The following is a 27,528-nucleotide window of genomic DNA, read 5'->3' as shown; positions in this document are numbered from 1 at the left end:
AACATACAACCAAAACTATAAACCCACATAGAAATGGTGTACTGTATAGAGTGAAAGTTGTAGCACAAATTTAATTGCATTACTAATTAAACAAATTGTACACGTGTGCCAAATTTAAACCTAAATTACGAAAGAGTAAGGTTGGAAATTCCGTATGTGAAATAAAATACAAGGTCATGGAGATAGTGAGATAAATCCGCGATATGGTACGATAGCAATGTACTCTCTAATATAACGGAATGAAAAACAAAATGCGGCAAAACCAAAACTACTCTACATTTGAAACAATAACGAGTAGAGTCGAGTTAAAAGTTAGCACAATTACAAACGAATGGGAAAACACACTGTATCGATTTAACGATTACGCACATCGATTTTCGCGCTTTACAGATTCGGATGTTGGGGAAAGTTTTTTTAATTAAATCGAATAAGTAAACGATTAGTGGCGGAACGCGCGCGCACAACTACAGCCGCCAAAACACTGATGGTGCCTGAGCGTCTGACCGCGGTGGGTCACTGACGTGCGTGCGCGCAGCTTTTTTTCAACAAATAAAAGGACGCGCGTATTAACTTACAGTACATTGTATAAGATCTATTAAATGTTATACGTGCTGTAATTGTGGCAAATTGTTTTAAGTAGCATGCATAGTAAAATGTTGTTTTAATTAAAATGTTATTTTGTAATACTTTTGTTTGGTATTTAGAATGCGTTATCTTAAACTCTGTAACGTTTTATGACTGTAATAAATAATCGAACCAACGACCATTGTATACCAGCTCGAAACCTGGACTGTATTGATGGCTCCTACAGTACAGGGGATCCTAGTGCAGGAGCCAAGGCTCTCATGAAATGTATATATATTTTAAGTGAAATAATAAAGGATTTTATTTATATATTTATCGATTTCAACGAGTTGACATTGTAAAAGTTAAATAAAAATTTCATTTTAAACCAAAAAATACAAGAAACAAAGAACAGGAAATGCAACATAATATTAATAAACATAAGTAAATATAGTAATAAAAAATCGATTCTATCGACCTCGAACGAGTAAAAACGGTGAAGTCAGAAACTGACAGAAATTTACGGCTACCGGTAGTAAAGGGACAGGGTCGGATCTGAAATACCAAATATCCTGATAACATAAAAAAATAACACAGTCTTAACAGTTACTGAAAAAATAACAATAACAACGCTAATAATAAAAGCGGAAATAACTCTATGTGAAATCTTTGTAATTTAGTGCATGCCATAAAACTATAGGAATTTAACTCTCCCTTGACCGGCAAATATATCAAAAAGATGTGCCAAAATCGCACCTTTTGATTGATGACTTTAATTAATAGAAATTTTAACATTAGTAAATCATGAACAGTATGCATTTGCAATAAAACCTCAATACATTTTTTAAAATAACTATGGAATTAATTGAACAAGTTACTGACTGCAAAACAGACCAATTTCTATATAATTAACCCGATTACGAAAATCGTACTGTCTTCGCATATGAATTGACGAAACCGGAGATGTACGATTAGAACATCATTATCTACCGTATTCGTATTTAAAATTGAAGGATTCCGGATTAGAAATCAGTGCCAAAGGTCTTATCATTCCATAAATTAAGTAATCTACAAACATTTTAAAAAGTACGAAAATTAAAATATAAAACATATACAAAATAAGAATTGAATTGCATTTATTATGCAAATTGCTAAATACTTGAACTAATTGATTACATTACAGTCATACTAATATTATAAACACGAATGTTTAGATGGATGGATGTTTGTTGGAGTTTGTAGCCTAAACGGCTGAACGGATTTCGATGAAATTTGGTAAAGATGTGGAGGATACATAGACTACTCAATTCTGCTGTCTTTTAATGCCAAGCAGACGGAGTCGCTGGCGAAAGCTAGTAGATTACATAAATGACAAAGATTAAGATCATAGTATCCACCTCCGAAACGGTTTTCATTGTCAATACACCTCTGTTATTAAGAATATGTTCATCTCTGTTTTTGTTAAAAGAAATAAAAAGGATAACGATGGTATTTCAGCTTCGGAAGCATACTGTAACTTTCCTACACATATTTCCGTAGAGTTGGCCCCCTATCTCAGCGAGTCATTGTTTAGTTACATTACTAGCGGAAGGTCCGCCTCCAATGATAGGAGAGCAGACATCCGCCGATTACAAAACAAAACAATGGTCGTAAAATTTATTCAATTAGATTTGCAACATACAATTTATGAACTTGCTGTTGCTTACGACTTCGTCCACGTGGAATTAAAAAAATAGTAAAAGATATAGCCTAAGTTATACAGTGATAGCATAGGTTTTTAATGATGAAAGAATTTTTGAAATCGGTCCAGTAGTTTTTGAGTTATTTCAATACATACGAAAACACAAATCTTTCCTCTTTATAACATTGGTATAGGTAATGTAATAAATAATCACCAAGTATAATAACAAAACTTTAAGGGCATATCCCACCACTGACTAATAGAAGCTCAGATAGCTTAAAAATGATGTCACTGGATAAGGTAACAAAATCCGATATTTCCATAACATATTTTACACGTTGGATTGTTATCAAACAATTTACAAAATGGTAGCACAGGCCCTAAATCCAGCAGTTAACAATACACATGATAATTACGCAAATATAATAAACATCGAAGCCAGATGTTTCCATCTAAATTATCGCTGAGGAGGCCGAAATGTATAATTAGTTGTACACTCTGACGTCATAATATCTAGTACAGAAGATTCAACATGCTTTGATGTTCTTGAGTAGGAAATATACACTAGTCTGGTGGAATTAATTAAAATAACAAGATTGTTAATTTTGCGACGCGATCACAAGACGTGTGTGGAATGATGTAAACAGTCGCGTGGGCTCAATGCCAAGGTTTTCTAGACTAGTCTTAGTTGATAAACGTTTAGAAACAAAATAATTAGACGCAAAACGCGAAAAGGTAGGAAAAACAATAAGTTTTAGAGCAAGCACTTCAACTTTAAGAATAAAAAAAAACTTTACGAATAAGATATACAGATATTAAGTTTAAAATTAAACAAAGCTCTCTTAACAACTTTACAGTCAACATGTGACATCAGGACAGCTCTTGTTATTGTCCTATAAATAGTTTTAAAGGTCGTAGTTCACATTTAACGTACTGTCTTTGTTTACAATAGGTGACCATATGTTCCCAACAATTATATAAAACGTATTCAAGGTAAATTTTGAAAAACAAACTACGTTACGATGTACGGAATACGATAAAAAAACTAAGGTGTAATAAATGAACGAATGTAACAATCTTTTTAAGCGATCATATCTTTGACTAAACTATCGCACAACTGTTGCGACTATGGATTGTTTCGCAGCCAATTCAACTGTTTAGTTACACAATAAGTAGTGTGTGCGCCTCTAAGCTCATAGTAATCAAAGCGCGACTAAATAGTCAAAGGTGTGCGCGCGCTCTAAGACCTACATATTTATAGAATTGCTTGCTTAATATCACACCAATAAAAGTAATTTGACACTGATATTATTTAGCCTAAGAATGTTAAATAGAACGTGCTTTACCCTAACAAACGGGTCAAGAATACTCGGAACAAAACAAATGACGTAGGCGTTAAATTGCATCGCCTTATAGTGATTCAGCATACCAACACAAAGTTAAACAACAGAAACATCATAAACCAAAAATACCACTAATGTCATACCAAAATCCACATATTATTGGACACATTCTTTAAGAAATATTAGACATGATGACGAATATAGATGTTTCTAGATTTCAACCCTGGATATCCGTCCATCGATAAGATTTGGCTGTAGATCGTACAATCAACATTATAGGGCGGGGGATGACAACGCTTGGACGAAGCTGAGGCCCACAAAGGACTATAGAAGAAGATGACAACATTTGCAGTGAAAATTTACGTCAATAGAAATTTTATTACGTACTAGCAGCACCGATGATCATATCTAGAGCCTTGTCTAGGCATAATTACTACTTTAATGTTGCTTAACATAAAGGTCTTTTAATTTCTAAATCCAACATTTTATTCGTAAAGCGAAAAACAAATTCATATCTAAGTTATAATTTTTATTCTTACGGTACGTTATCTTGCGTATATCGGAATGAAAATCTGAAACTTTCTAACGTTACCTTAGATATTCTAAACCGTTTTTATAAATGATATATTAATATGAGAATGTACTGTGATTTTGAAATTTTGATTTCAAGATAAACTTCATATGAAAGTTACCAAGTAAATCTTTCTCCTAAAATTAACCAAAAAATATTGCTATTTACATATTATATCTTTATTTATAATATATTAATCCTATTTTAACATTTAAATATACACGTAAGTTAAAAATTACAATACAATTAAGTAAATAATTTTCAATTACAAATTGCTATTTGGAACGAATAATGTAAGTTGCTTTACTTAAATTAAATTAAAACAGTGGCCAATTTCTTTTGAACACTATCCTTATACACATATTTTAGACTACACACTACATGGTATCTACATATTTCAACGTAGTTCGTATATTAAGGCATAGCTTCACGACCAAGTCTGAACAGGTTTAAAGTGCATTGAACAGAGGCAGTTCATCTCCCCTACCTTACCTTACTTACGTAGGGTCAGCGCACCGGTTTCGTCCTCCGAAGCACTCTATTATCCGTCATCTCAGTCATCACTCCCTTCTTGATCGTGTCACCTTTCACGCAATCCATCCATCTCTTTATAGGTCTACCTTTACCGGTGTACCTCCACACTAGTAACTATCGTCCTTCTTGTTACATGCGATTCAGCTCTCCTCATAACATGCCTATACCATGCTAACCTTTTCCTCCTTGATTACTCAATCAGAGTCTGTTATTCCTGTTTATGATTTGATTTGATTTGGCAATGTACATTTTCAAAGAGTACAAATGATTTTGCAGAAAAAAATGTCTAATTTTATTTCACGAACATAGAATTTGATAAACCCCTGATTATAAATAGAATAAAAACATTAGCGTAGGTTTCCATTGGCACTTTATAGAACGTTGGCATTTGCTTCAATTAATCAATACAAAATTTTATAAAGTTGCAATAAATAAAAGGTAAATTTTAATACATATGATTTTAATAAATCTCCGTTATTTCCTTTTGCCAATACAGGGCCAATATTATTGATCTAATAAGGCAATTTCCTGTTTACAAAAGTTTAAGGAAAGAGCGTAAGTTTATTTATAAAACAGTGCATTGGAAATATATTGTGGTACGATTGAACTAACAGCTACAAGTGAAATATAAATTTGCTTAAATACTGTACAAGGAGTGTTATGAAATCATTTCCATACTTATCTTACTTGACTGTCTTTATTTTGACTGACTTACTTGACTGTCTTGGTTTATTCGAATCTAACAGATTACTTAACTAGCATATTGTTTTTTTTTATAGCATAAATCACACGACAAAACTTCCATAGCGGTGTACACGTGAGCATGTTTGTCAAGTGTTCACGATTTTTCTTTTTAATTAGACACTATTTTACATCCGGTTAGCTTCTAAAACGGACTAGACATGTCACAAATTCTTACCAAAAAGGGAAACATAAGTACCTAAGTGTTAATCTACTTGTATATTGCAAAATGGGAAAGTTTAAATAAATTATTTACTTTAAAACACTTAAAAGTACAACTTGTATTTGATGCTTCTGTAAAAGATAGCATCCGTATTGTTACATCTCGATAAAGTGGCAACCTCTACTGGACAACGGATAGGAAATGCACGATACTGTCAGATTACATCGATAGTGGTACTGGCGACCTCTTTGCGATACTGCCCATTATGGTAAGGGCTGCGGACTGCGCTATGACGCCTTGTACGGCAAGGAGGACACTATAGCCTACATTACGTGCCTAGAAGGTAAATGCGTCACTATTTATGTCACGTCACTGACCGACTGTGCATTTCATCAGTTTGGAATCTAACTAGACGCGACATCATTCACGTGTAATTTAAAAATATAGCCTGCTAAATATAGTTACTTAGTGATCACGTAGCTTTCTAACGGTGAAAGAATTTTTGTAATCGGCCCAGCAATTTTTGAGTCTTTTCAATACATACAAAAATACAAATCTTTCCTCTTTAATATTATTACAGACTAGTCATAAATAAATTGTTAAAATATCTATTGCGAAAAACCTATTTCCATTTAAAGTTTGACGATTTCATATCTAACAATTATCCTCAAACTGTTCAGAATTAACTTAATTATTAGCTAATTTGCTCACAGTTAGTTCGATTATAAAATGCAGAAGTTCACAATTTATCGGTCACATGATGTAGTTAAGTAGCATTTTAATTCGGAACGTTTTTGGGTGACAAAGAAATGTTGACTGTAGTTTGCGGAAGCAGAACATCTGCCGCTCGCCTTGACACGCAGACAGGAAGTGCAACGATCTCTATATATGGAGATATGGTAGTACAAGGGTAACGATTTGTAAACAAGAACGCTTGAGTGAATTAATTAAAAAATTTGGTGTTTATTTACAATTCAATTTAAGCTCTGTAAATATCACTATAAACTAATAAAGGTTTGTTTTATTTTTTGCTACGTCGATCAGTATAACTTTAAAAGTAAGACATTACATATTTAACTAAGTAACGGTTTATTTTAACACGATAATAATAAAGTACAATACTCAGTGAAATCTTCAGAATTACAAAGCATTCTATTCTATAGATTGAATGTATTAAATATTAGCAGCAACCGAGATTAGTGCATAACTAACTAATTGCCTTTAAGAATTACAAGGCGCTACCACTTAATTCGCAAAGATTAATGTAGATGGCATATTTTATTAATGCTTTATGACAAGACCATAAAGGCTTATGTTTAATTTACTACTAGGCATTAAAAGTAATGTGTAAAAGTTAAGTGATAAGTTCGAACTGCATACAAACATTATTACATTTTTATTCCAGAAAACCGTACAAAAGGTCTCCAAAATTTAGAAAAGGTAGCCGAATCCTAAAAATATATCTACCATTACGTAGACCAGGGGTAAAGGTCGCTTGACTGACATTTATGGGAAACCATAAAAACAGGACTGATATGGCCAAAAATAACTTGAACTTTATCTTTTACGCTGACAAATGTTATCTTATTTTGTTACATAGAATTTCTTAATAAATTTCATACAATAAACTAAATAAATAGTTAATATTAAAGCAAAACGTAAGATTGTTAAGTGACTCGCATACTAAATATTTACAAAGGCAACTTTGCTATTCGAAATCAAAAGGCGGAGAAGGTTAAATACAATAGGGTATTTAATTTAACTGACACAGGAAAAGGCAATTTTGGCCGATCAATTGGGTCAGTCGTGTTGATTTAGGACGGTTTATGGAAGGCTTTCAGTTTTATTGCTTTCTTTTAGTATCCCACACATAATGAAAAAACTCTCAGTTGGAATGAAGCATAAAATAAATATCGAAAAATCATCACAAGATAATGTTTTTTTTTTAATATAACTATATTGTTTTAATAAGACATATTATGTCTGCAACAGTTTTTAATAAGGAAATAAAGAAAACCCTTATTAAATAAAGAGAATTTAAGCAACTGAAAATGCAGATCATTAAAATTTAAAATTATAATATTTGTAAATATCATATTCAAAGGTACAGCGTGAAAATTAACAGACCAAAGAGAAAATATGCATAGAAAACGAAAGTACTCGTTATAAAAGCAAACTGATGGAAATTCAAACAATTTTATTTACAACAAACGTACAATACAGGGAGTAAAAAAAATATAAAAGGCACTTTTTCGGTAAACATCATCTATAAATTGAGGTTCATTGCCTACGTTAAGTATATCCGAGTGTATTCCCGTGAGTTTCCACTACCGAAATGCCTAAAAAAAACACTTTCTTTATTTTTAAATAGCATGCGAATACACAATAAACTAACACGTCTATAACGAAAAAAAATTGTAAATAGCGACATCTATGTGTTAAAAATTAAAACAGATTACGCCAACATGAATGAATGGAAGAAATTTTGCATATCATGCGGCAAAAACATTGACTGCGGCCTGGGAACTTTTTTGGAGATATCTGTGCCTTGTGTGTCGGTTTGTCCTTGACTATGTAATCTATTGATTAGTTTATTTCGTGTCTAACTTTCAATGTCTTTCATTCACGATAGATTTATAACATTTAGTATAATAATACATTATTTATCCTAATATAATAAAGCGTAAACACACACTTCTTTGTTGCCTAAGATGTCAGCAATTACAGCATATGTTCGAATAACTCTTTTTTAATAAAAAGCCCTACACTTACGTCACGCTTTAGGCCATATATTTTCACGCTATTAAACTTAGGGGTAAATATATGGATAAAAACCCTAATGTGGGGAAGAGACCATAAGCTGTTGCCAACATCAAGGAAGCAAGGTTTCCATGGTTTCACATCATGTCATGTTATTTTGACATTTGCTATTGATAATTTGACAAATATAAACAATAATTTTTTTTTTTAATTTATACGGATGGAGTCGCATGGGAACAGTTAGTCAAGTTATAAAGTAAACTAATATTTACTTAATCTTGGACACTTAACTATACTTGTATTCTTTAGGTGCATAAATTCCTCACTCTACAGTATTTTACGGCCGTATCTATAGTATCTAAAACCACTACACTGTGTACAAACTAGCTGTGCCCCCGGGCCCGGCCGTGCAGGATGCAAGGTCGACAGAAACGTAAGAGCACTAGTCTAGACTGCCCCACTCGACGTCGTCTAGCTTTTTACTTCGCTCGAAGACATTCTGACATGAAAGTTTTGAAAAAATGACATTATTTTTAATGGTTATTTTATGTAGCGATGGAATAATTTCACAATAAATGTCAGAATATAATAATATTTGCAATTTTGGGTAATTTAGAGAACGGGCAATATTGTACATGTAATACAGAAAATAATCATAATTAGATAGTAAGAATTGTAAGAAAAGAGCTTTATCCTATCTGTAGAATTTTTTTTATCTTAATAAGAAGTAACGTTGTCGACGACAATCAGATGACATCTATGCAATTAACAACATCTGGGAAATGAAAACCTAAAAAGGTTTGTATGAATGAGAATATTTCAGATTGTTGATAAAACACAATTCAAGTGCGTCGTCGGGCGGCGAGTGGCGCGGTACGGCAAACCTAATAACATTTGCAGTTGGAGCGCCGCCAAATCAATAGCGGGGATTACTTGCACTAACGTTGTAAACAAATAAATAACAATTATCGTTTTACTATAGAAATGTCACTTACTTGTTTTGCTCGTAAATTTGCATAATACATATTAGAACATAAAGAATATGAGCTAAAGAGTAGAACTAAACATTTAGTAAATTGTCTGATAATCCAACGTGTGAAATTTGTGACGAAAATATCGGATTTTGTTACCTTATGACAATGACGTCATTCTTAAACTATGTATCTAAGCTTCTAGCAGCCAGTAGTGGGGCAGACACTTCAATTTCTTACTTGTTACTTTTACAGACTCGGATTCATAAACAAAATTATAACATCCTAGCTGTTCTTCACATCGTCCGCGTGAAATTAAAAAAAATATAATAAAAACAGCCTGTGTTACTCACAGATAAATTACCTTCCTAACAGTAAGAGAATTTTTAGAATCGGTTCAGTAGTTTTTGAGTTATTTTAATAGATACAAAAATACAAATCTTTTCTCGTTATAACATTAGTATATATTAAAAGCCTTAAAAAATTAAGGGATTAAACTTTACCTCATACATAAAACTTCAGTTGTACAGTATAAACCAATCATAGTAAAACAACGCAGTACGTTAATTGAACTAATGACAGCTTCATTTGCTGCACAGATAGTAAATTATTACAACAATATCAAGCAACAAATCAACTCGTGAAACATTTACGAGTTTAGTCGGATAAAGCAAATTATTATGGAACTGGACCCGCGCAATATCAAACCTCATATATCAGGGGTAGACCCAACTCTGGTCATCACTATAAATACAGCCACAGAGCTACAAACAATCAATTGGCTTGGTATAATAAATTTCTAGTTAGGCAGAACGCCAAGAGCAGACAATTGCAACCCTCACTCTACTCTCGTGACGACGTGTTTGAAAAATGCGCGAAACTCAACTTCATTGCTTTGATAAAGCACCCTTCAGAGGAGAGCCTTCAAAGTTATGTCTACTTAATAATGTAACTATGTTATGTATATTTGTAATAAAGTGGTGAAACAAAACGCGTCAAATACTGGACCAATAAAAAAAAACTTTTTCCCGTCACTCTTCAAAAATTTTTGCCGATTTATTTGTAACGTGTTTTTGATTTATCTATTTTATTGATGGTTATAAAGAATCTTCTAATCATATAAACTAAGTGTATTATAAGAGTCAAACTTTATATCTGCTCGTGAACAGCAAGCGCATAACTCACATGGTGGCACTTTGTAAACCCGAGCGTCCGTAAAGATTGGACTGTGTTATACTTACATTGATGCGGTTTTTGGCGCGCTCGATGGCCTTGGAGTCATCTCGCTCGGGGCTCAGTCTGCAGACGCGCGCACGCCAATCGTTCGCGCCCGCTGCCTGCAGCGCTGCCAGCCTGCAAGTAACACATTGTGCTATATTAAACTACAAGACAACAAAACATACAAATAAACTTTGTTATCGATGAAAAATATAAGATATCAAAACTTCCCTTTGGCTAAACAAATTCGATAAAAACCTTCATAAAATCATTTTATTTGTTATTAGGATCATCCAAAATCAATAATGTAATATTTTCGATACAAACGCGTTCTTTCTTTTATAGCTAAAATTTAACAGCATTATAAATAAATTGAGTATAATAAGTAGCTAATATTAGTACTGATATTTGCTTATACTCAGTTTATTCCTAACTTTAACTTTATACCGCGTTTATTAGTAAAACTGTAAGTAATAATCAAGTTTGAAGTAATGTATAAGTTAAAAAATATGACAATTGAATGCAAATAAATAAACCATGTTTTATTTAGTCCAAACAGAACTTTATGAAGAAATACTACGCTTAGTTTAAGCGATATTTGTTTAACTTTTTAAACAATGAAACAATTACGTATACCATATGTTCAAACATATGTTCTTTGATAAGACTTAAGACGACGTAATTATTAAAGGTCATATTTGAACAATACTTAACACATTAGATACGTACAATTTGTACTAATTACAACTAATTGATTAGCGATAAACACCAAACGAAAATTTAGTTTTAAAATTTAGGCCACCCTCTGCGTAGTGATTTACCGCTAATATTCATTAAAAAATAATCGATTCTCAAAAATAATATTGGAATATGGTATTTCAACCTGCAATTAAAATGATAACAATTAGCGTTAAAACGTTTTATTACATAATAGCTTTCGCTCGCGACTCCGTCCGCGTGGTATTAAAAAAAACAAAAGTGAATAGCACATGTGTTCTTCCAGATTATCTTCTACATCTACACCAAATTTCGTCGAAATCCGTTCAGCCGTTTAGGCTACAAACTCTAACAAACATCCATGCATCCATCTATCGCATTTATAATATTAGTATGAAGTATGATTTATCACTTTTACTTTTAACAATAAACACAACGATCGATGAAAAGTCAGCCACCATTATTAAGAAATAGTCATAAGTGAATAGAAGTACAAAAGATCAAGAACGAATTGATAAAATCGGTTAAAAGAATTATAACATATTTTTAAAATATATGAAGCTTCAGATTCAGACGAAAAGCACATCAACATAATACAAAAGAAGTGTTAATTATAATGAAATATCCGAATTATTATCGTACATCGCTTTTACAAAGATAATTAAAGTAATGTGTGCAAAAACAGTTGATTCGGTCCGGGTTCTCCACATTTGGCGGTGGAGCTCCCAACTGTTTAAAAAATGTGACTTCATGACATTTATCGCAACACTGCGAAAGCCAGATAAAAACTGCATTGAGGGAATTTTTGTTAATCTTAAACGACAACATAAAAAGGGTCTTAAGTTAAAGCTTCCCGGTATTTATAAAGTACTTTATCCAATTAACACAAAGAAAATCCGAGAAAAACTAAAGACTCGTAATGCTGAAGCCGTGGAATTATCGATATTCAGCACATCCCTATTTTGTATAACATTAGTGATGTGTACGATTCATTTGAAGTACTTGAGTGATTTGTGTTGGGAGATATCGATATAAAATCGTCCAGAGAACACAAAGTCATTGACCTTCTGCTTTATTTTATCACTGCTCTCAAGCATGCACTGCTATCCTAATTGAAACACCGATTAAAACTAATTACATACCAACAACACTAAAACACTAATATTACATATATTTTCCTGTTTAACATCGCCAGTTATTATGTATTTAACAACATATAAGGATGCTATCCTTATATAAATGTGTATGAACGAACATTTTATGGTAGGAAATTGATCTGACGGACATGTGCGAACAAATTATATCTACCATAACATTCAATAACATTTTAAGAGCACTGCAATCATTAATTGCCTTATTGCATAACACTTTTCAATCGATCTTACATCTCGTTACAACCTTAGTACACAGTATTAATCTTACAAACACACAACTAAATACTTATCTTCCTTTCATAGCATCATTAGTGGAAACAACCATGCTTAACCACACACATTTCTCTTTCTGTAGAGAAAATATATGTTCTTGTAATTACGGGACGCGTAATATTTCGCTTTGGCGACATTTTAAACCGTACTCGCAAACGTTACAAACATCCTGATTGACGTTAAAATGGCAGTGTAATAAACCATAAACCACGAGTATATTAAAGCTAGTAATTGTTCCTTGTAAATGTGACTAACGAATTTCAAAGCGGAAACCGCTGAATCCCGGTAGATTTCGATTGAAAGCTATAAAAATATCGACACAAAATACCAGTTTCTTTAATATTCGCTGACCGTTTTTAGTTTTATTACCTATCCTACTAATAAAAGTTTATTTTTGTCTAATAAATGCGTTTGAGTGAACACAAAGATTTATTTCAAAACAATAGGGGATTAGAATCAAGTCCTGAAATTGTAATTCTAAAAGCAGGTATAGATATTGAGAATTAAAAACGTAAGTTGCGATTAAAGCTACTTAAATGTTTAAAAAAAGGTTTCATTTATGGTCTTAGTTTAGATTTACACCAATACTCTTTGGCAACTTTTAGGTATAGACTACTAGCTTTCGCCTGCGACTCCGTACGCGTGGAAATAAAATAAAAACAAAGTGTGTAGCCTATGCTCTTCCAGACCAAACAAACATCTATACCAAATTTAATAGAGATCCGTTTAGCAGATTAGGCTACACACTCTAACAAACATCCATCCATCTAAACTTTCGCATTTCTAATATTAGTAAGATAGTAAGATTAAGCATTGGGACAATGTTCTATAACACCATCTAAAACTATTGAAGTACTAAGCTTAAAGTATATAAAAGTACATTAACATACACACAATCCAGACATCTTTGCTCTAGTACAAACACAAATGTTTTGTTTACGACCTGCCACCACATAAACCGCAACGTCTTGATAAACTAAACGTAATATGGGCCGAGGTAATTAATAAGAATATTAGAATTATACCAAAAAACAAAATGCAAAATAATGTTTGTATGAATAATAAATTAACATATAAAATGTTACTGTTGTCAAATTCAATTACATCAATAATATTTACCACAACTAAAAAATATGGTTTTTCTAACAATTTTCGATTAGAATTTAACAGTACTTTCAAAAAAGAGACAATCCATAATAAATACTATATACAATTTACCTTGCTTATTACCAAATAGAAGGAAAAATAAACAATAAATTTTTGTAATAATATAAAGCTAGAATGCTACAATAATCAGAAGCGGATAAAACCACACACGGCTCGTGTAAATGTTGAACAAAGGCCACAGTAAGTAATCTATACTAGTATTATAAAAAGGAAAGATTTGGATTAATGTATTGAAATAACTACTGGACCGATTTCAAACTCTTTCACCATCAAGAAGCTACGTTATCAGTGACTAATATAGGCTATGCTTTTTATAATTTTTTTAATTTCAGGCAGGCGAAGTTGGAAGCAACACCTAATAACCTAAAAATATCCAATGCATTTTATTCCATATTGTTACAAAACCTAATATAACAGGTTGCTTTGGTAATAATTTCTTCAAATTTCCGCGACATAGTCAAATACAATCCACATTCAATCATAAGGTAACATATGAATTCTATCTTTATTTATAAACAAAAATATAACCAACCTTTCTGCGATGGTGCCCCCCCGGTGCGGCATCTCGGCATGCGTAGCACTTCTCTGCACGCCGCCAGCCGCCCTGCAAACAAACAAACAAACAGATTCAACAATTTGCTCCAACAAGCTGCATAGACAAAGATATTGAAAACAAGTAATCAGAAAAGTATATTTTTGGTTGAATTTGGTGTATTTTCCGGTTTAAAACAATCAATAATAAATCTAATTTAAATAACTTCTTTTAAAAGTTCACTTAAAGATTCAGTGTCTACTAAAAGATAAATTTTAACTAAAAACAGTGCAGTTCATTGAATATCAATTAAACTTGTCAATTTCCTGTAAATTACCTGGTTTGTTCAAACTTCTCTTTCAGAGACTTGAAGTTGAACAACCTATCTTCCATCGATCTTACGGACAACATTTTGAATGGTCTATGTCCAGTTCGGCAGTCAAATATTTCCACAACAAATTTCATTTACACACGACACGACTCCATTTGTAACTTAAAACATTAAACAATAATCATTTCACATAAAAATATTTATTGTATAGAAAAGGTTATGTGATGCGCGACCGTCGTCAGGCAACTGACAGTGACTGTCATCGGTTCGATTCCGGACGCGTTCACTCGATAACTAAACTCGGACTGTTTGTATTCAAATGCCGAAGTGACGTCACAGACATCGTTATCCTTGCGGTGGGTCATTAATACGCTATTATACATTATCTTTACTGGATCCTGTTATACAACTAAAATACAATAACGCAACCAACTAACTGATAAAATTTTTAGAACTCATAATAAAGAAGCAAGTACTCTTTTGTCTATGGCTTCCAGGAATTTGACAATAAGAATTAAACTTGTACTTTTATAAACCAGTTTTTTTTCTAATATTTTACTATGAAAAAATAACTTTACGCAATTCCAAAAAATATTCGAAACACTTACGAAGTAAAGTTTTCTGTACAATAAAACCGACAAAGTAAAATCACCTGTTGAAATAATTTTAAATTACAAATTACATACGATGTAAAATAATCTAAAGAGCTTAAAATACTACCAAGGAAGAGATAAATGTGACAAATTTATGTGAAACTCGGAAATTAAAATATCGGGCCCTTTCGAGCCCCGAGGCGGCTCCGATAAAAAGCACAGTTAGTTCACCTAATTACGAACGGCACAGAAGAAACGCTTCCGACCGATAAGCCGACCTCACTCAACGTAAAAGCAACAGCATTACATATACAAATATATTGTTAGGAAATAAAACAGTGACAATATAACGCTGTATTCCTAGTTCTTTGCACTTGAAACTTTGAATATTAAAGATATAAATGATATATTCTTATACAAAGGCTACGAATATATAAATTAAGAGCATCCCAATTTGCATTACAAACATTCATGATTTATCCAAAGGAGTATCCAATTTAAAACACAATATGAAAATGGAAATACATTTTTCAATAAAATAAAACAAAGAGAATAGGAAATTGCAATGGACCCAGGCATATCGTTCATAGCAGACACGAGTAAATTAAAAAGTAAACTACATGCGACTACAGTTGTCTTAACTTGCGCAAAGTTTTGCATTTCACTGTTTATTATCTCTACTTTAAAATGAAAATAAACTAAGCAAACAACTAGCTAAGAATGATGAAAATCATAAAAACTAGATAATTCACAGTATTTAAAAATCCCCCTAATTTTGTTCACATTGGCAGTGCATGTGCTTGACGTTTGTTCAGATTTATAGAACACTTGAACTGGGGTGGACAAAATTTATTCACGAATACTGACCACTGCAGACTATTATAGAAAAGTGCACACAACTACATAATTCCAACACATATTTACAACATAAGTTACTATTTTTACATGAATATACCATTTCTTAATAACATTAACTTAAATCACTGCATCTACCTCAAAAAAAAATACTTCCTGAAACTATGTGAACACTTATCTTAAAATAATAATAAAACATCAAGTAAAATGCAAACTTATTAACCAACGAGCTGCTATAAAAATACAATTTACACATCTTAAATATATTCAAGTTAATGGTATTCTACCTTATATGTTCGGTAATAAAGAGCGCGTATTTGCAATATATCCGTAAGGCTTCGATGCGAGCGCGCCCTACCGGCCGCTAGGCTCGACTGCTGGGCGGGCGGCGCTTTCAAGCTTACGTAGTTTTTAGTACTATTTGTTATTACCTCGAATAAGACTCGATCAAAACTAGCTAAACTTTTTCGAAATAATATTTCATGCACTGACTTGTTATTTAAATACAGGAGAGGTTTTTAATAAAGACTAATTTATTTTAAACACTTAAACACATTTTTTTTCTCATCGTTATCCCAACAATGTCACGTCATTAACAGAGAAAATAACTTAAAAAACAATCACATTGAATCGACCCTTCTCACTTAACACTATGGTATAAGTAACAAAAACGTGTTAATATAGCATTTATATTTTATGATTAAAATAAATTGTATTCGAGTTATTGATATGTAGCAATTGGTAGGGGTGACAAACTGCATGGCTTCGTCGGCCGTACAAAAGCCCGCAGCGTCGCTCGAGAGCTTATTGGGTTTGTTGTTGACACTGCCATGCGCACGATTAATGACAATTACTTCAATGTTTACATGCACATGATAATTTACGTGTAAAATTACAGTGAAACTAAATGCTTCAATTACGCAGAGGAACAAACCGCGATAATATCTATAGTTTTATAAACTTGACGATACAATTTTTCTCTAACACTACCTAGTTTGTAACTATAATCTATTTTAAACTTATCAAGATAAACTTAGATACTAATGCTCAAATAAGCGTGGATTTAGAATGATCTTTATTGTAATCATTTCCTTTAATTACTACTTCGTCGGGATAAAGGTTCTTTAGAAAGTAAAGCTGGGGGAAATTTACCACTTCAACTTGTCTTTGACACACTTTCTAATACGATACTTTTGTAGTGCGACACAAACTAATATTAACAACGCAGTAACAACATTGACGAAAGGTGAGGTGGAACTACCGCCTAGGGCGTTGAGCATAAAGCGGCGTCACAAGAGCAAAGGGCGTCTTTTTTCGTATAGGTTTGTATTTCAGTTAGGAGGCGTCGTCAAAATATCGCCAAGCAGCGGTAATACTAAAACCACCCCTGACAATAAACTTAGGCTCATCTTGCACTCAGACTACATTGTGTTAAAACAATAGGAAACTATTGCGACGCTCATTAAAACACAACACCGCTTAAACCATACTAGCTTACGACGAAAACTTATCACCTATATAATCACGCTATTTTCCTTTCAATTCGAATATCATAAGGTATATTTTCCCTTGAACTACACGTTGTGACTATTTTATTCGAATTAAATACCATAAATGGAGTTATGATAGCAAAACTGTGCCGCAGTCATGTGAATTTCATAGGAAGTCGGGTGTGATATCAGTTTACCGTACTCTGCAAATTTCCCTATAAGCACACAAAGGTATTCTGCATGCGAGACACGTGTGTAAGGATAGAGGCATGGTACGTGGGTAACGCACACAGGTTCATATAACGCAGGACGTTGCCCGTCTCGTCAAGGACCGCCTGAAAACGCACACTACAGTCCGCATTAAAAATGCATTAGTGAGCGTATTGCTTTAGGGTTGACACCTTACAGTCTCATTGCATTTTAATAATGTAAATGTATCATCACTTTGTTAGACCTATTTTTCAATCTATAATGTCAATCTCATTGTAATTTTATTGATATTTTCAACAAAGTATACTTTGTTAGTACACTGTTTACCAATTTTTATAAACTGTATACTACTAAGAATCCCTACATGCTCTGCGTTTATGTACAAACAAATCTATTTTTCTTACATAAATTTTCGCATATACCTCTGATTTTTTTTGTAATAACATTAAAACATTTGTGAGACACAAACAGTATAAAGTAACGCACTTTTAACTACTAATGGAAGCAAAAATGAATCGATTCGTTTTGTGGCTTTCTAAAAGTTAAAACAATAATTAATTAAACGCGGTGACAGCCCTGCACCCAGTAATGCAGCGGCGCAGTTGGGCGGCATCGGACGCGCTCGGCTTTTCCGGCGCCGCGCAGAAAATGCGCCAGAGAAAACTCGCAGGCGCCTAGGAATTTAGACCGCATGTTCTCGACTATTAATTATATATCCTCACAGTTTATGGCTTTATACAGCATTTTATTTTGTATTAATATAAGCACTAATATTATTTAAAACTTATAGGAAATAAACGAAAAGCAATAAAATACATTTGCAACAAAAAGTTTCGTTGTAATTGTAACCCTAAATTTTAAATTGTGACATTTGTATTCGAATAATATTGCTATCTTTGTTATATACAAAGAAAGTGAGAAAGATGTATTGTTGTAGTATTATTCACTAGAAGAAATATGAGATTTTCTTAATTTACTGATGCCGATATTTTCCTAGTTCATTCAATTTAACATTTTGCTCTATTCATTTTACAATATCCAATATTTCGCGTTTTCCGAAGATACTAAGCTAATCCAATTTATCTAAGTCAAAACAAAAGTTTTCAATTACTATTCGATAGCAAAAGATAACATTTTATCTGTAACAATCTCTATTAACCTAAATCAAAATAGATTGTGAAAATGTTTTTGTTTTTGCGACATTAAGTACGTACGTTTTGTTTTCGTTCAGAAAGTGATGGAAAATACACTGCGATATATATTTTTTAAATCTATTGCATCTCAAATAGATACAAAGGCATAGACGTAGAGGACACTCTAGAAGAACACAGGCACTATTTTTTTGTTTAATTCCAAGCGGGCGGAGTCGCATGCGAAAGCTAGTATTGTGGTAGAAAGTATTGGAATAGATTTAAAAGGTAATAGGTTGTTGCTAAAGTTTATTACAATCATTTGGTATCAAAGTCGTAAATAAATCGAGACGGACAATCCCATAAATAAGTTACGAAATCGTCGATACAATTTAAACGATTCAATGATTGTTTTGTTAAATCACTAGCCTCTATCACGTACACAATAAAGTTTAAAATACAATGCAGAATACAAAGATTTGTTGCGAGCTACATTTCTCTAATTGAATGGAATCACCGCTTGTGTTTGTCACCGCAGTCGCTCGTAAATTACTACTCTACATCTATTTGACCCCTAGAAATATACAACATTACGTATCACGACTTTGTACATTATGGATCTTTATAAAATTGTCTATTCTAAACTATCCATAATAACTACAATTAGACAAATACTATAAACATACAAATACTATATACATTTTACTTCATAAACAATACTTATAAAACATGTGGAACTACAAAACTGCTGCATATCATAATAAAACTAAATGCACTTATTTGAAACATCAAATTAACTCGTAACATAAAATTCACAAAACATTGAATACAACACATCACAGCACGTTATCCGAGAACAACTGTTTGCAAAATCAAGCAAATGAAATTGATAAGCTAACAAAAACGATAAATCAGCAATCGGATTACTGAATTATAAAAAGCCCTGCCGCTCTTATCAACTTTATACGATAAACGTAACGAGTAATCAGTCTTTCGATTCAGTTATAGCATAAATATTCGCCGATCGTATGATTTCATACGAAGATAATCCTCTGCATTATCATATTAAAACTTTTTAGAGTAACCTAATAATATGCATTAAAAAAAAACAACTGTTCTAACGAAATCAAAATAGAGGAAAGTAACAATTAAAAAGGATCATATTTAAAAATTTCAAACTGATTACCGTTAAAATATGAAGCAAGTAATTAAAGTTAAGTATCATAGATAAGTTACGTTGTGTATTTACACACATAATGGTACTCAGAGAAACTTGTAAACATACGTTTTTTAATGATACACAAGAGTGTGATAAACGACTTAAAACTTGCAATGGAAGATTTAATAACGAGTCAGCAAAAATTGTAATAGCGAATAACATACACGGACTGTAAGTAGTCAACCGGCATGATAAGCAGCGACTGCAAACAGTGGTACGTGTACTGCGAACATAAACTGTTCGTCGAGACCTTTAAGTTTCTTAACTTAGAACACATTAATGACAAATGCAATAACCAATTAATATCGACTACAGATAAAAAAAACAATATCGTCAAACTGCCAACAAGCACTCACAGGTATATCTAAATATAAACCGTTATAGATGTCAAAACATATAAATCAAGGAGCATCGACGAAGCGTGGAGCTTTATCGCTTGGAAGCGTGATATGTGGCCGGCCACCCCTGTTATTATCGAGAGAGGCAACCCTACGCGCCCGCTCGTTATAGCCAGTAAGGAATGGACAGAAAATAAACACTATGAAACATAAATTACTGAGCGATTAAAGGTTGTCGCTCCCTCTCTGCGTAGTTAAGGTGATTTTACTTTACATAGGTACCTACATATTACTTATTACCATAAACATTATCAACTGTGACTATTTTTAACTTTACAGTCTTTATTAAAATCTTAACTTCCTACACAAAAAAGACGATGGTTTAAAAGTTTTTTTTTGTACAAGTAGTCAAAACAAACAATCTTTAATTGCGCTCTTTTTCGACATAATTTGGAAAATTTACATTTATATGAAAACTTCTAAATTTGATTTAAGATAATTTAGACTTGTAGTAACGTTTTACGTGTAATAAATAATACTGTACTGCTTGTACATTGACAGGGCTTGACATGCAGTCGAAGGGATATAGACAAGAGCTGTGTAATCTTGAGTGTGGCGTAGGGAGGCTTTTGTAACGCCTCCGACAATACTGATGGGTATTATGTTCATACCCTTGCACGTCGAATGCTGAGATTGTGCGGACAAGTACGTCTATTGTACACTTCGAGTCGAGACATGCCACTATAATAGAGTAGCTACAAACTACAGTACTTTGAGGACTTTGTTTTCACTAAAACAAAGCCTATGTACTTCAAAAGCTTTACGTTTTTTGAACAATCCTGAGAGCTTGTGTGATATCTATGTACTCCACCGTAGCTTTAATAAACTCGTCAAAGACGTAAAGAACTACTCTTAGATAGTATATATAAATATGTTGACTATGAGTACTTAGACTTAACGTTATAAAAACGAGCATTAAATAAACCAAGACAGCTCTCAACTTAAGCACGTTTACATCCAAGGGGACTTAGGTCTTTAAAATGGAACGAAACAAAATGAAACAAGTTCATTCGCAAAACATAGAGGCGGCTTCTTTAGCCGTCCCCCATCCATCAAGGCGTTCTTCATGGGACTTTAATTACGCCGTACGCTCATCACCCTTCCGCCCCCTCCCCAGGCCAATAACTTAGAGAGCTGTTCGTTTATGACGCTCAAAGAACCCTTGCTTGCCTTGCTAATGCTTCCATTTGTTATTTTGCCCTATGTTACAAATGCAAGACGCATTTAAAGAACATAAAATACGCAAACTCCGGGTGAGCGTGGATTCAAGATTTGTTGCAGATTTCCCCTCAGAGACTTTAGAATGACGTAAAGTAACCAGACTATGTCTAACTATTTTAAAATATCGTTATTTATCTATATACCTTGTATAATATAGCTCTAGACGATGCGGTTAGTAAATCATGAAACAATTAAATACGTTCCAATAAAGAATGCAGTTTTCCCGGTTCAATAAACTTTATAACAATAAATGGAATTTCAAACAACAAATCCCAACAAAGTAAAGCTAGTAAACATCTTCAATTTACAACTTATTATTAGGATCCAACTCCTATACAAACAAAGACAAAGGAATAAGCAGAATACAATGCGAGTACGAAGAACCGCGCAACATATCTCAAACAAAAGAATTGAACTACACAACAACAGTAAATTTGACTGACCCGAAACCAAACACCCCTTTCCTTTAACCCTCGTCTAGACTTAAGATATAAAATAAAACTTGATTAAGGTTTAATTTTGCTTAGTTGAAGTTAAGGACAACATTAAATGCAAGTATTGTCGCTATAGTAAATAATAAAACGCCTACAATTTAACTTACTGCAATTTACACTTGACGTAACATAACGTTTTGTTTTTCCAGGCGCAGAATAAATAACTTCATTTGGTATTTAATATATTTCTCGTTAATTGTTTATATCATAACTGCAATAAATCTTCCTAAAATTATCTAGGCGTATAAGAATAATTAAGAGATGACATACATCGAATGGAACGTAGTATTGATTCCAATTGATATTTTAAATTGATAAGGCAGAGCTTTTAAATTGTTTTATTGCTATGAATGCGTCACCGTGGATTTTCCATTAAGCTATTACTTCGTACAACAGATCTACAAAAATATCCCTATAATTTTAGCTCTAAAAGCGCAGTCGACGAGACGACAAACTGCAGACGGTTTTTAATCTTTGCTTTCCTCTTTACAAACTGCAGACCAGGATGTCTTAATCTTGCATTTCTCGGAAATTGCGGGTAAAATGACTAGAAGCACATACTTTCAGAAATACTTAAATTCATTAAGGAAAAAATCAGAAAAAAAACGATAAAACCATTATTCGTATATGAGAAACAAGTTGATTAAATGATCTAAGAAAAAGATTACGTAGAAAAAATGTACGTAAAGATAATTGAAAGCGGTACTATGAAAGTCATTACCAAGGACTGTACGAAGCTTATGCGGAACTTATTAAAGTTGCCTCGTGGGTGTCATTGACTTTGGCCAACCAACTTTATCTAGTCTAGGGAAAATCGCAGATAAAGTACCAACTAGTAACAGCAACACCACGGTAAGAATTACAGCGAATAAACTCAACATTTACATTTCTTCGTAACTAATTATAGACAAGGAGACAACTACAAAACTCGAGTCCTAGCTTTATGATTATGTAAAACGATTTCAACAAGTTCGCACGTTTGTAACATAAAAGAGGTCACATTAACAAACTGTTAATAAAAAAAACTGACAAATAATAAGAGCATGCGCACACCTGAAACTAAAATATCGCACTACTGTTTAGACTCGCTTTGATTCCTATGAGCTTATATGGAGGTGCCCACACTACTCGATATTTAGTTGTGCAACTAAACGGAGTTTGTTTTGTTTGTTTTACTGTTGAATGGGCTGCGAAACAATCGACAATCGCACAACAGTTGTGCGATAGTTTAGTCAAAGGTGTGTGCCCGCTCTTACGCGGACTGTGACTAACGTACCGTCGCAAGTTCGTGATAATCTATGCGCATCAAATTAATTCTATCCATTCTCACGGCGGCTTCGATATAGAATCGACTGAGTAAATTGCGCACCGCCAACAAAACATAAGTCGTTAATACTTCCTGTTCCACTTGTAGGAGAGTAAAACTGACAATCATAGATCATACCTTACTAATATTATAAATACGAAAGTTTAGATGGACATTTGTTAGAGTTTGTAGCCTAAACTACTAATAAAATATCTATCAGAAAAAATAAGTATACTTAATACAATTTTAAACTACACATAAATTTAACGTTTCTTCAGCAGTCATTATCATAATTAGACCACAAAAAAGAAATTCCCAGAAAGCATTTTACAATTTCTTTCAAACAAACATCAAAGAGGAATCCTTTTAAAAAAAAACAACTGTTTCAAAGCGCAAATGGAGTGACGTAGTTCCTACAAGCTTTAGTATAGTGACGTTTATTTAAAGTCGCGTCTGTCAGTTAGCGGATAGGTTGATGCGAAATGCTCCAGTGAACCGGAAGTGTTCGCCGGAAGCGGCTGTCGGGCTCGCAAGTGTTAATTTAGCGAGCGATATTTGTTGCCCGTTTGGGGATGGGTTTATCCATGAGCGATTATGTCATCGCTGATGTTATAAAGTCATAGGAAACTATTGTAATTAGTTTTGAGACAATGTAGAAGTAAAAAAGCGGCTTTAGACCACGACTTTATTCAAGTGGAATTAAAAAAAAAACGCTAAGTAACCTACGTGTTTTTCCACATGTTCTACATCTATGCTAAAATTCATTAAGATCTGTTACGTGCATTTGGAGTTTTGCAGTTAAAAACATCCATCCGTCCAAACTTTAGCTGTCTGTTAAACGTTGTCTGTTTAACAATTAAAGTCTACTACCGTAAAACTTGTATACATTTTACAACACAATCCTATGATGTTTTATAGTCAATAATAAATTTACACTATGTATAGTACAGTATTCGCCATAGTTTAGTTAACGCATCCCTGTTATGTTCAGGTGAACGCGGCGGCAGCCACCACCCACGTCCGGCGGAACTGTCGGCGGGTTTCATCTCGCCACTTCCGTCTGCGACTCTCCCGCAGTTGTACACCCTGTATTTAATTTCCCTCACACAAACACTTTGTGTTTTGAATATGGCAAACATAACCTAAGTGCTTATAGTAACTAATGTACACCGAAACCAGCAAGATAAGGAAAGTATGGGAATATCTGCTTTAGACTACTCACTAAATAGATACTGCACGTATACAGAAAGTCGTCACAATGTTGCAATTACCATAGGTGCGTATGGTAATTTGTAGCGTGACGCAACTCGACTAGCCCACCGAGGTCAACGACCCGTGAAGTAAACAACCGTAATGATCCTGTTTGCTTTTATAAATTCATAGCTTACATACATACATATTGATTGAGTGTTGCAATATAAAAACATAACATCACATTACATTTTTGAATTAGAATTCTTGATCTTCTAATCAACTTTATAGTTATTTTCGACACACAAAGAATCCAGAAACTTATCTAAACCATATCAATATTAATAAAATTTTAGTTACTAGGTACATTACCACATAGCAGGCGAATGAATGTATTTAATTTTTTTATAACCTTACCTGTAACAAAAGACAAACGCCAATTAGTAAAATTTAAATAAATAAATGATTTATTTACAATTTTATACAAATACGATATAATTAATAGTACAGTAAAGTAGCTTTTAAACGCATACCTATAATCAATTTAATGAAATATCAGCAACATAAAGTCTAGACTTGCAACAAAGCTTAGCGCAAGTAGATATACATAGGTATTACGGCGCACAATGTCGGGGTGTAGTTTTTCATGGCATTATATGGGTTTCGTATGACACCCAAGCCGGGTCTAGTACTTGCACTATGCACCCGAGTGCACCCGGTGTCAGTGACAGCGTTTAGCGTAAGCTTGACCTGCCGTGACACCTGTATAAAACATACCGTCGGCTCATCCATACTATTAGAAAGTAGAGAGAGAGAGCAATATACCTTTTACCACATACATGTAAGCAATGGAAGCCTACGTTTCAGTAGATATATGATTTGATAAGCACAGTAAGTTTACATGCTGTAATCGTAGTAGTCTTCAATCATACAATCATACTAATAAATGTATAAATAATTTATAATAATTGCGAAAGTTTAAATGGATGGATGTTAGAGTTTATAGCCTAAAAGGCTCAACGGATTTCGATGAAATTTGGTACAGATGTAGAAGATAGGCTGGAAGACATAGGCCACTTTAGTTTTTTTTTTAATTCCATGCGGACGGGGTCGCGGGCGAAAGCTAGTATTTTATAAATTAAACAATTAGAATGATTACCTCATTTTTATAGAAGATCTTAATGTCTAGATTTCTAACAAAATTAAGATAACATTTCGTGTATAATTTCTAGCTCTATTCGCATAGTTCTAAATACCGAGATATTTCAACGTTTGTAAGAAATATTTTATGTAATACGGCCAAGGATTTACTGCACTCGTTGCGCGTAAATTACACAAAACTAGAGCACATTAAAGTATCTATACTAAATAGCTCGTTTCGAAACTACATATTTTAATAACTAAGAAACTAAGAGATAATGTAATAACAGAAGCATTTATTTCATACAAATGATAAGAAACAAACTAGTTCACTAACGTTAATATTAAGCGCCAATAAAATAATGGTTTGGGGTACGGACTACCGATCTCGCGGTCGAGGGTTCGAATCCCGCCATTCGACTATTGTCGTGAACCATATCCTAGCACAATCCTAGAGCTTAGTTGGAATGGTTAAAGGAAATATTAGTAAATTAACAAAAATCTACTAATATTTAAAAAAAAATATTCCATGTTTGTATGTCCAATAATTGACGTAAGTTTATTAAGAATTATAAGAAAAACATAATTAAAGAAAAACATAGAAACAATCTAACTCTACTTAAAATACTTTTTGTTAGAAGATTTAAAATTTAAACTTCATCAAACAAACATTTTTCATCAGAAACTTACACGACTTGTACAATTCGATATATAGTAAAAGAGATGAACAAATGGAGGTTTGTGTCGCGGATATTACGACCTGACCTTAAACGAACTCGATAGGATGTTGCTCAGAAATGGTAAGACGAATTCATTGATTCAGTTCATACCATAATCGCTTCCTACGTCGTAAACAGCAGAACAATACTGGCATTAACGAACGCGTGTTTTATTACTGTTCATAATTCACACTGGACGTTTGTTGTGTTAAATAATATTACTTCATAGCAATAAAAAATTGCAAAAGAGAAATGCTTTGAACTATATTCCTTGTAATGGACTAGAATTAAAAAAAAACACATGACAATAAGAAATATAAGTAACTTGAAATTAAAGAGAACTAAATAAATGACGGTGACTACAATAAGTAGAATAATGGGAAATTTTCCTACAAGACAGACAAAGAAGGTTACAAATGTATGAAGAATTTTCGACAGCATCCTTTATTAAATAACATCAGATATGCCAATACAATATCCTAGAAATACGACATCAATTTTAGAGTACAATCTGCAGCTAATTGGTATTGACCATTGGCAGATTTCCCCGCCATTTCCTCTATCCGGTGTCAACCGGGCAATCTAGTTTGCGGCGACGTACTATGGAGTCGCAATACAAATTAATCGCCAACAGCTAAGCTATCAGCCGTTTGATGTTACGCATTAGCTACAAGTGCTTCGATATTAATTAAAAGAGTAAAGTTATCTTTCCGACACGATTTCTAGCGTATTATAATAGTTATATATGTTATACTACTCATGTTAAGCCAACATTTTAACTACACTATCAATCAGAATCGTTTATGTGTAACAAATAGAGCCACTTAGTGTAGAATTATGAG

General features: G+C 33.1%; 1 protein-coding gene across 1 annotated transcript in view; it reads right to left on the bottom strand.

The window, feature by feature from the left end:
- LOC106109651 overlaps positions 1 to 27,528 on the bottom strand; it is a 104,630-nt gene that overhangs the window by 10,157 nt on the left and 66,945 nt on the right. The window contains exons 13-14 of the mRNA XM_013291236.1: positions 14,390 to 14,461; positions 10,570 to 10,681 (exon numbers count right to left, since the gene is read on the bottom strand). Of these exons, the coding sequence (XP_013146690.1) occupies positions 10,570 to 10,681; positions 14,390 to 14,461 (184 nt within the window). The remainder of the gene's footprint in view (positions 1 to 10,569; positions 10,682 to 14,389; positions 14,462 to 27,528) is intronic.

This window comes from Papilio polytes, unplaced genomic scaffold (genome assembly GCF_000836215.1).
Source record: "Papilio polytes unplaced genomic scaffold, Ppol_1.0 DF821067.1, whole genome shotgun sequence".
Classification (NCBI taxonomy): Eukaryota; Metazoa; Arthropoda; class Insecta; order Lepidoptera; family Papilionidae; genus Papilio; species Papilio polytes.
The sequence above is the reverse complement of the archived record's forward strand: the minus strand, read 5'-3'. Positions and strand labels throughout refer to the sequence as shown.